Genomic DNA, 11,766 nt, shown 5'->3' with positions numbered 1-11,766 from the left:
TTTTGCCTCCCCCCCCCCCCTTCGATTTTGCTCAGAGTCGAGGGACATAAGCTAAAAAAAAAATTGCTGCGGACCTTATAATCGAGATTCTGATTTAAAACTAACGAAACTTTACAATTTATTTAAACGAAAAAGAATTTAAAAATCCAAATAAAATTACTTTTTGAATTCTAATGTGTAATATCGAACTCATGAATCTTAAAAATCTAAAATTTTAAATTTTGAAATTGGTTCCTAAAATTAAATTTGAATTGTTTTTTTTTTTTTTTTTTTTTTGATAGAAAGCATCCTACTTGACAGCTTGGGAACCATAATTGATCCTTCGTAAAATGTTGTCTTGTTATTTTTTTTATGCAAAAATTAAAAAAAAGCGATCAAAAGATTATTTTTGACCGTATTTTTTATCGTTGAACATAGAAATTGATGTAGAGATTTAGGACACTATTATTGTAATGTAGAGATTTAGGACACTATTATTGTAAAATAAAAAATAATATCTTAAGTTATAAAATTCTAATTATTTATTTACACTTGAAAATTTTTATCTTTTTAAAAAACGTGCTTAATTTTCAACTATATTTGTTATTGATTGTATTTTTTATTTATTTTTTTTTAATTCCTTCAATTCTTTTCCGAAATTCCCGGAAGACCAAACCCCCCTCCCCCCGTCGCTAATCTGTCAAACACAATTTTTGCATCGCACACGTCAGTTTTTTGTAAATCCATTCTTCCACCTCAGAGCAGTCGGTGGCAAAATAACAACATCCCAGCCAAATTTGCGAAATTCTCCCACGGAAAAGGATTTTTTTAGAGATTGAAAAGTGCACAAAAAGGGATTTGAGAGTGATTTAAAGTGAGATAGTGTGTGGTTTAGTTAGGCGATAGTTGCAGGACTAAATTTTAGTGGAAAGTTTTCGCTTGAGTGCCGATTTTCCTCACAGCGCGAGAAAGCAGCTGGAACCACTTGCGGATTGACCGGATTGTGATCCGGGGCAAGGTACCGATTGTCACTTTGGCCACTTATGTTCGTGTTTATAATTGTTGCGTATTTTATCAGCTCCCAGCTTTTTCGATGGACACGTCGCCGCTGCTTCTAGAAGAATAATCAAAGCAGCAAAAACAGCAACAAAAGTTTATCGCCCACAAAAACAAACGCAAAACGACGACGACGACGACGATGAAGACGTTCCTGCTGCTGTGCGGGATCCTGGTCCTGTTTGGGGCGGTTTGCTGGAGCGAACCACTTGGGCCGGAGGAAGCCAAACGGAAAGTTTCCCCCGCGCAAGAGGAGGAATCGCCGTCGGAAGCGACCACCAGTACGGAAAACGACCGCAAATCGGCCGAGGGACTGCTGGAGGAATCGGTGCTGGGAAGGGAGGAGGAAGCCCGGAGGGAAGCGTCCCGCACCGACTTTGACGTGTTTTCCGACGAGCTGCACTTTATCGGCGGATCGGCGATTAAGATTGTGAAGGCGCCGGATTTGTCCCAGGACAAGGAGAACCGCAAGATGTCGGAGATGTTGAACGAAATGTTGGAGAACCACGAGCGGATGATTCAGAAGATCGAAAGCGAAATCGACGAGATTAATCGGTTGGAACCGGTGGAGCCGGAAGTGGTGCGACCGCTTACGCCGGAGGAACTTGAGGCGCAGGAGGCGTTTGACCGCGCCATGGCCGTCATGAATCGCACCAAGGTGGACAAACTGGCCGGGATCAAGCTGATGGTGGAGGCCGCCGGGAAGGGTCACCCGTTGGCGAAGAGTCACGTCGCGTGGGCCCAACTGCTCGGTCATCCGATCCACATGGATATCGAGGCGGCCAAGAAGACGTTCCAGGAACTTGCTGACGAGGGACTTCCGGACGCACAGATGGGACTTGGGTTTATGTACGCCGCGGGGATTGGGTTCAACGTGAGTCAGGCCAAGGCGCTGGTTTACTACACGATGGCCGCCCTCGGGGACAATTCGTGGGCGCAGATGGCACTCGGGTACCGGTACTGGGCCGGGGTGGGAGTGCCGAACAGTTGCGAGACGGCGCTGGACTTTTACCGGAAGGTGGCGACGAAGGTGGCGAATCAGGTGAGGCGTTGATTTTAATGTCGATGGATATCTAAAACTGATTTATTTTATTAACTTTTTATTGTTATTTAAAAAAAATCGACGGCTATTTATTTAAAAAAAAAATATCAATAAACGTTTTTTTCCAAGTCCCTGCAAATTTTATAAGATCTGAAAAAAAAATATTCAAAAATTTATGGCAAAAATAACCAAAATTGACAAAATAGAGAGAATACCCAAAATGACCAAAATGACCAAAATGGCCAAATTGACCAAAGTGACCAAAATTATCAAATGACAAAATTGACAAAATTGTCAAAATGACTAAAATGACCAAAATTACCAAATTGATCAAAATGACCAAAATGATCAAAATGGCCAAAATGACCAAAATTGCCAAAATGACCAAAATTGAAAAAAATGGATGAAATACTCAAAATTGCTAAAATGACCTAAATTGAAAAAAAATTCAAAATACCCAAAATGACCAAAATTACAAAAATTACCAAAATGACCAAAATTACAAAAAATTACCAAAATGAAAAAATTGTCAAAATTGACAAAATTACCAAAATGACCAAAATTGCCGAAATGACCAAAATGACCAAACTGATTTTTTTTTTACAAAATTGACAAAATTTCCAAAATTTTCCAAATTGACAAAATTGACAAAATTACCAAAAGTAACAAAATTAACAAAATTACCAAAATTTCCAAAATGACCAAAATGACCAAATTGGCCAAAATTACAAAAATAACCAAAATGACCAATATGGCCAAAATGATCAAAATTGGCAAAATTACCAAAATTGACAAAATTACCAAAATGGTCAAAATGACCAAAATGACCAAAATTGGCAAAATAGACAAAATAACCAAAATTACCAAAATTACCAAAATTACCAAAATTACCAAAATTACCAAAATGACCAAAATGACCAAAATTTCAAAAATGGCCAAAATTACAAAAATGACCAAAATGGCTAAAATGATCAAAAATGACTAAATTACCAAAATTGACAAAATTACCAAAATGACCAAAAATGGCCAAAATTGACAAAATACCCAAAATTATCAAAAGGCCAAAATGACCAAAATGACCAAAATGGCTAAAAAGAACCAAAATGACCAAAAAGGACCAAAACGACCATCATGAACAAAATGAGCAAAATTGACAAAATTGACAAAATGATCAAAATGACCAAAATGGCCAAAATGACCAAAATGCCCTAAATGACCTAAAAGACCTTAATGACCAAAATGACCAAACTTACCAAAATTTACAAAATTTCCAAAATTGACCAAATTGATAAAATTACCAAAATTACCAAAATTACCAAAATTACCAAAATTTCCAAAATTACCAAAATGACCAAAATTACAAAAATGGCCAAAATTACAAAAATGAACAAAATGGCTAAAATGATCAAAATTGACAAAATTACCAAAATTGACAAAATGACCAAAATGGTCAAAATGACCAAATTGATCAAAATGACCAAATTGGCCAAAATAGACAAAATACCCAAAATGACCAAAATAACCAAATTGATCAAAATGACCAAAATTAACAAAATTGACAAAATTAACAAAATAGATACAATACCCAAAATGACCAAAATGGCCTAAATGACCAAAATGACCAAAATTTCAAAAATGGCCAAAATTACAAAAATGACCAAAATGGCTAAAATGATCGAAATTGACAAAATTACCAAAATTGACAAAATTACCAAAATGACCAAAAATGGCCAAAATTGACAAAATACCCAAATTTATCAAAAGGCCAAAATGACCAAAATGACCAAAATGGCTAAAATGACCAAAATGACCAAAATGATCTAAATGACCAAAATGGCCAAAAAGAACCAAAATGACCAAAAAGGACCAAAACGACCATCATGAACAAAATGACCAAAATTAACAAAATTGACAAAATTAACAAAATAGACACAATACCCAAAATGACCAAAATGACCTAAATGACCAAAATGACCAAAATTTCAAAAATGGCCAAAATTACAAAAATGACCAAAATGGCTAAAATGATCAAAATGACAAAATTACCAAAATTGACAAAATGACCAAAATGACCAAAATGATCAAAATGTCCAAAATGACCAAAATGATCAAAATGAGCAAAATTGACAAAATGGCCAAAATGACCAAAATGACCAAAATGACCAAAATTGACAAAATTGACAAAATGATCAAAATGACCAAAATGACCAAAATGACCAAAATGACCTAAATGACCTAAAAGACCTTAATGACCAAAATGACCAAACTTACCAAAATTTACAAAATTTCCAAAATTGACCAAATTGATAAAATTACCAAAATTACCAAAATTACCAAAATTTCCAAAATTACCAAAATGACCAAAATTACAAAAATGGCCAAAATTACAAAAATGAACAAAATGGCTAAAATGATCAAAATTGACAAAATTACCAAAATTGACAAAATGACCAAAATGACCAAAATTACCAAATTGATCAAAATGACCGAAATGGCCAAAATTGACAAAATACCCAAAATGATCAAAAGGCCAAAATGACCGAAAATGACCAAAATTTCCAAAATTTCCAAAATTGACAAAATTGACAAAATTGACAAAATTGACAAAATTACCAAAATTACCAAAATTACCAAAATTTCAAAAATGGCCAAAATTACAAAAATGACCAAAATGGCTAAAATGATCGAAATTGACAAAATTACCAAAATGACCAAAATTACCAAATTGATCAAAATGACCAAAATTGACAAAATACCCAAAATGATCAAAATTGACAAAATTGAAAAAATTACCAAAATGATCAAAATGTCCAAAATGACCAAAATGACCAAAAAAGACCAAATGACCAAAATGGCCAAAGGACCAAATGACCAAAATGGCCAAAATGACCAACATGATCAAAATTACCAAAATGTCCAAAATGACCAAAATGACCAAAATGACCAAAATGACCAAAATGACCAAAATGACCAAAATGACCAAAATGACCAAAATGACCAAAAAGGACCAAAATGACCAATATGAACAAAATGAGCAAAATTGACAAAATGGCCAAAATGACCAAAATGACCAAAATGACCAAATTGCCAAGATGATCAAAATGATCAAAATGGCCAAAATTACCAAAATGGCCAAAACTACAAAAATGACCAAAATGACCAAAACGGCCAAAATGGCCAAAATTACTAAAATTACCAAAATTACAAAAATGACCAAAATGACCGAAATGGCCAAAATGACCAAAATGACCAAAATTGTCAAAATGACCAAAATTGCCAAAATGACCTAAATGACCAAAATGGTCAAAATTACAAAATTGACAAAATGATCAAAATGGCCAAAATGACCAAAATGACCTAAAAGACCTAAATGACCAAAATGGTCAAATTTACCAAAAATTCCAAAATTGATAAAATTACCAAAATTACCAAAATTACCAAAATTACCAAAATTACCAAAATTACCAAAATGACCAAAATGGCCAAAATGATCAAAATTGACAAAATTACCAAAATTGACAAAATGACCAAAATGGTCAAAATGACCAAAATGACCAAATTGACAAAATAGACAAAATACCCAAAATGACCAAAATAATCAAATTGATCAAAATGACCAAAATTAACAAAATTGACAAAGTTAACAAAATAGACACAATACCCAAATGACCAAAATGACCAAAATTTCAAAAATGGCCAAAATTACAAAAATGACCAAAATGGCTAAAATGATCAAAATTGACAAAATTACCAAAATTGACAAAATGACCAAAATGGCCAAATTACCAAATTGATCAAAATGACCAAAATGGCCAAAATTGACAAAATACCCAAAATGATCAAAAGGCCAAAATGACCAAAATGGCTAAAATGACCAAAGTGACCAAAATGACCAAAATTTCCAAAATTTCCAAAATTGACAAAATTGACCAAATTGACAAAATTGACAAAATTGACAAAATTGACAAAATTACCAAAATTAACAAAATTACCAAAATTACCAAAATTTCAAAAATGGCCAAAATTACAAAAATGACCAAAATTACCAAATTGATCAAAATGACCAAAATGGCCAAAATTGACAAAATACCCAAAATGATCAAAATGCCAAAATGACCAAAATGACCAAAATGCCAAGATGATCAAAATGATCAAAATGGCCAAAATTACCAAAATGGCCAAAATTACAAAAATGACCAAAATGACCAAAACTTGGCCGTTTTGGTCATTTTGGTCATTTTTGAACAAAATTGACAAACTGACCAAAATGGCCAAAATTACTAAAATTACCAAAATTACAAAAATGACCAAAATGACCAAAATTGCCAAAATGACCTAAATGACCAAAATGGTCAAAATTACAAAGATGATCAAAATGATCAAAATGGTCAAAATTACCAAAATTGACAAAATAGACAAAATACCCAAAATGACCAAAATTGACAAAATTGACAAAATGATCAAAATGACCAAAATGACCTAAAAGACCTAAATGACCAAAATGGCCAAATTTACCAAAAATTCCAAAATTGACAAAATTACCAAAATTACCAAAATTACAAAAATGACCAAAATGGCCAAAATGATCAAAATTGACAAAATTGCCAAAATTACCAAAATGGCCAAAATTACAAAATGACCAAAATGGCCAAAATGATCAAAATTGACAAAATTACCAAAATTGACAATTTGACCAAAATGGTCAAAATGACCAAAATGACCAAAATCGACAAAATAGACAAAATACCCGAAATGACCAAAATTACCAAAATGACCAAAATAACCAAAATGACCTAAAAGACCTAAATGACCTAAATTACAAAATAAACCCAAATTGACAAAATTGACCTTAAAGACCTAAATGACCAAATCGTCCAAAATGACAAATTTACAAAATTGACAAAATTGACAAAATTGACAAAGTTTACAAAATGACCAAAATGACCTTTTTGTTTGCATTTTTGCCTTATTCTTCCAAAATGTAAAATTAATCAAATTTTAAAATTCAAATTTCCCATTCCCCGCGCAGGTCACCTTCTCGGGCGGTGCCGCCATCCACCGGATCCGGCTGCTGGACGAGGCGGAAAACTCCGGCACCAGTTCGGGCATCCTGGACAACGACCTGATCGACTACTACCAGCTGCTGGCGGACAAGGGTGACGTGCAGGCGCAGGTCGGGCTGGGCCAGTTGCACTACCAGGGTGGGCGGGGCATCCAGCTGGACCACCAGAAGGCGCTGCAGTACTTTAGCCAGGCGGCGAATGCGGGGAATGCGGTGGCGATGGCGTTCTTGGGGAAGATTTATCTGGAGGGGAGTGACAATATTAAGGCGGATAACGATACGGCGTTTAAGTATTTTAAGAAGGCGGCTGATTTGGGCAATCCGGTTGGGCAGAGCGGACTGGGGGTGATGTTTTTGCACGGGAAGGGCGTTCCGAAGGACACGGTGAAGGCGTTGAAGTACTTTACGCAGGCGGCGGATCAGGGCTGGGTGGACGGGCAGCTTCAGCTGGGGAACATGTACTTTAGTGGGACTGGGGTGAAGCGGGACTTTAAGCTGGCGAACAAGTACTACAATTTGGCGTCACAATCTGGGCACGTGTTGGCGTTCTACCACCTTGGGCAGATGCACGCCGTCGGGCTGGGGATGATGCGATCGTGTCCGACTGCGGTGGAGCTGTTCAAGAACGTGGCCGAGCGGGGCAAGTGGACGGAACGGCTCATGTCGGCGTACCAGGACTATCGCTCGTATCGGTTTGAGGAGGCCTTCACGCAGTACGCTTTGATGTCCGAGCTTGGGTACGAGGTGGCGCAAAGCAACGCGGCATTCCTGCTGGATCGGGGCGAGGTCAACCTGTTCAAGAACCGCGACCAGGAGCTGCTGAGGGCGCTGCAGTTCTGGGGAAGAGCCGCGGCGCAAGGCTACTCGGCGGCGCAGGTCAAACTGGGCGATTACCACTACTACGGACTGGGGACGCTGGTGGACTTTGAGACGGCGGCGTCGCATTACCGGTGAGTCAGCTTGACGAGTTCCGTAACGCAATTCTAACCAACTTTTCTTCAATTTTAAGAATGGCCTCGGAGCAGCAGCACAACGCGCAAGCGATGTTCAACCTCGGCTACATGCACGAACAAGGGCTCGGCATGAAGAAGGACATTCACCTGGCAAAGCGGTGCTACGACCTGGCGGCGGAGACGAGCGCGGACGCAAAGGTGCCGGTGACGCTGGCGCTGATGAAGCTGCAGCTGCTGTTCAAGCTCGAGTCGCTGCGGGAGGTGAGAGTTGAAGGTCAAACGAAGATAAACACAAACTTAAATTCAATCCCATTCCTCCCCCCCCAACAGTCCCCCTTCAACGTGCTGCTCAACCTGGATGAGAACATCGCCTCCAACTGGGACCTGTACCTGATTACGGTGCTGACCATCGTGCTCGGTGGGGCGCTCTACTTCCGGAGGCCACCGGGACCGGGCCAGCAGCCTCAACCTCAGCAACCCCAGCCGCCAGCTCGGAACGTTCCCGCAGACGAAGCGCCCTCATTGATCGTCCGACACTCCGGTGGCGGCGCCAACGACTACGACGAGAGACGCGACTCCTCCACCACGGAACAGCAATCCGGAGCGACGGGAACAGCGCGAGGATACGCCACAGTAAAGAAAAAATGAGAAATTAGTCGCAAAGAGATGAATTCTGAAGAACTATTTACTTTTGTTTATTCGATTTATTCTGTTTGTTAGTGTTTTTTTTTATTTTAAAAATCACACACTTTTAAACAAATTTAAGCAATTCAGCTGATCTTTAGTTGCATTTTGTTTTGTTCTCACCCACGGCATGCACTAGTAGCGAACACAAAAGCGATTGATTTAGATTATTTAAGACTTTGTGAGTATCGATATCCATTGAGTAGGAATTACAAAATATTTATGTGAGTGACGAAAGGAAAACTAATCAATCCATATGAATTAAAGAAAAAGAAATGTAAAAGTGAAAAAGAATCGTGAAGTCGTCGGGAAAACCTGAAGCTGTGTATTTGTGAGAAAGTGGGAAAAATCGAGAGGTCGTGAAAATTTATGTGAAATAAAAATGATGTAGAAACTCTGAAAACTGCGTTTTTGTGTTTGTTTTTGCTGAGAAATTCTTTTGCAATAAGATTCAAAAACAACCAAATATATCCAAAAATATTTAAAATTATTCAAAAAATATCCAAAAATATCCAGAAATATCAAAAAATATCCAAAAATATACAAAAATATCCTAAAAAATCCAAAAATATCCAAAAAATATTCAAACATATTGATATAAAAAAAAACATATTAATATTTAAAAACATTATTTATTAATATTTAAAAACATTCAAAAATATTCAAATTTATTCAAAAATATTCAAAAATAATCAAAAATATTCAAAAATATTTAAAAATATTCAAAAATAATCAAAAATATTCAAAAATATTCAAAAATATTTAAAAATATTCAAAAATATTCAAAAATATTCAAAAATATTCAAAAATATTCAAAAATATTCAAAAATATTCAAAAATATTCAAAAATATTCAAAAATATTCAAAAATATTCAAAAATATTCAAAAATATTCAAAAATATTCAAAAATATTCAAAAATATTCAAAAATATTCAAAAATATTCAAAAATATTCAAAAATATTCAAAAATATTCAAAAATATTCAAAAATATTCAAAAATATTCAAAAATATTCAAAAATATTCAAAAATATTCAAAAATATTCAAAAATATTCAAAAATATTCAAAAATATTCAAAAATATTCAAAAATATTCAAAAATATTCAAAAATATTCAAAAATATTCAAAAATATTCAAAAATATTCAAAAATAATCAAAAATATTCAAAAATATTCAAAAATATTCAAAAATATTCAAAAATATTCAAAAGTATTGAAAAAATATTCAAAAATATTCAAAAATATTCAAAAATATTAAAAAATATTCAAAAACAATTAAAAAATATTCAAAAATATTCAAAAATATTCAAAAATATTCAAAAATATTCAAAAATATTCAAAAATATTCTAAAATATTCAAAATATTCAAAAATATTCAAAAATATTCAAAAGTATTCAAAATTATTCCAAAAAATATAAAAAAATATTCGAAATATTCAAAATATGCAAACATATTCAAAAATATTCCAAAAAATATCCAAAAATATTCGAAAATATCCAAAAATATTCAAAAATATTTAAAAGTATTCAAAAATGTTGAAAAAAAAAAAAATCAAGGATATTCAGAATAAACAATTGACAAAATTGACAAAATTGACAAAATTGACAAAATTGACAAAATTGACAAAATTGACAAAATTGACAAAATTGACAAAATTGACAAAATTGACAAAATTGACAAAATTGACAAAATTGACAAAATTGACAAAATTGTCAAAATTGTCAAAATTGTCAAAATTGTCAAAATTGTCAAAATTGTCAAAATTGTCAAAATTGTGAAAATTGTGAAAATTGTGAAAATTGACAAAATTGTCAAAATTGTCAAAATTGTGAAAATTGTCAAAATTGACAAAATTGACAAAATTGACAAAATTGACAAAATTGACAAAATTGACAAAATTGTCAAAATTGTCAAAATTGTCAAAATTGTCAAAATTGACAAAATTGACAAAATTGACAAAATTGACAAAATTGACAAAATTGACAAAATTGACAAAATTGACAAAATTGACAAAATTGACAAAATTGTCAAAATTGACAAAATTGACAAAATTGACAAAATTGACAAAATTGACAAAATTGACAAAATTGACAAAATTGACAAAATTGACAAAATTGACAAAATTGACAAAATTGACAAAATTGTCAAAATTGTCAAAATTGTCAAAATTGTCAAAATTGTCAAAATTGTCAAAATTGTCAAAATTGTCAAAATTGTCAAAATTGTCAAAATTGTCAAAATTGTCAAAACTGTCAAAATTGTCAAAATTTTCAAAATTGTCAAAATTGTCAAAATTGGCAAAATTGTCAAAATTGTCAAAATTGTCAAAATTGTCAAAATTGTCAAAATTGTCAAAATTGTCAAAATTGTCAAAATTGTCAAAATTGTCAAAATTGTCAAAATTGTCAAAATCGTCAAAATTGTCAAAATTGTCAAAATTGTCAAAATTGTCAAAATTGTCAAAATTGTCAAAATTGTCAAAATTTACAAAATTTACAAAATTTACAAAATTTACAAAATTTACAAAATTTACAAAATTTACAAAATTTACAAAATTTACAAAATTTACAAAATTGACAAAATTGACAAAATTGACAAAATTGACAAAATTGACAAAATTGACAAAATTGACAAAATTGACAAAATTGACAAAATTGACAAAATTGACAAAATTGACAAAATTGACAAAATTGACAAAATTGACAAAATTGACAAAATTGACAAAATTGACAAAATTGACAAAATTGACAAAATTGACAAAATTGACAAAATTGACAAAATTGAAAAATTGACAAAATTGACAAAATTGACAAAATTGACAAAATTGACAAAATTGACAAAATTGACAAAATTGACAAAATTGACAAAATTGACAAAATTGACAAAATTGACAAAATTGACAAAATTGTCAAAATTGTCAAAATCGTCAAAATTGACAAAATTGACAAAATTGACAAAATTGCCAAAATTGACAAAATTGACAAAATTGAC

The 11,766-nt window shown here is 33.2% G+C and overlaps 1 protein-coding gene across 1 annotated transcript; it reads left to right on the top strand.

The window, feature by feature from the left end:
• Positions 1 to 696: 696 nt before the first annotated feature.
• Positions 697 to 9,179, top strand: LOC6035163 (protein sel-1 homolog 1). The gene is made up of 5 exons (XM_038249798.1): positions 697 to 997; positions 1,058 to 2,077; positions 7,107 to 8,089; positions 8,149 to 8,353; positions 8,423 to 9,179. The coding sequence occupies exons 2-5, from the start codon at positions 1,178 to 1,180 to the stop codon at positions 8,738 to 8,740; spliced, it is 2,406 nt and encodes an 801-aa protein (XP_038105726.1). The 5' UTR covers positions 697 to 997; positions 1,058 to 1,177; the 3' UTR covers positions 8,741 to 9,179.
• Positions 9,180 to 11,766: the final 2,587 nt, after the last annotated feature.

This window comes from Culex quinquefasciatus, chromosome 1 (assembly GCF_015732765.1).
Source record: "Culex quinquefasciatus strain JHB chromosome 1, VPISU_Cqui_1.0_pri_paternal, whole genome shotgun sequence".
Taxonomy (NCBI): Eukaryota; Metazoa; Arthropoda; class Insecta; order Diptera; family Culicidae; genus Culex; species Culex quinquefasciatus.
This window is presented reverse-complemented; position numbering and strand designations above follow the sequence as displayed.

Bases quoted from the DNA above. Each gene is read 5' to 3' on its own strand.
- LOC6035163 (XM_038249798.1), top strand. From the start codon at position 1,178: ATGAAGACGTTCCTGCTGCTGTGCGGGATCCTGGTCCTGTTTGGGGCG. The intron at 2,078-7,106 runs GTGAGGCGTTGA...TTCCCCGCGCAG, and splicing joins CGACGAAGGTGGCGAATCAG to GTCACCTTCTCGGGCGGTGC. The intron at 8,090-8,148 runs GTGAGTCAGCTT...TTCAATTTTAAG, and splicing joins ACGGCGGCGTCGCATTACCG to AATGGCCTCGGAGCAGCAGC.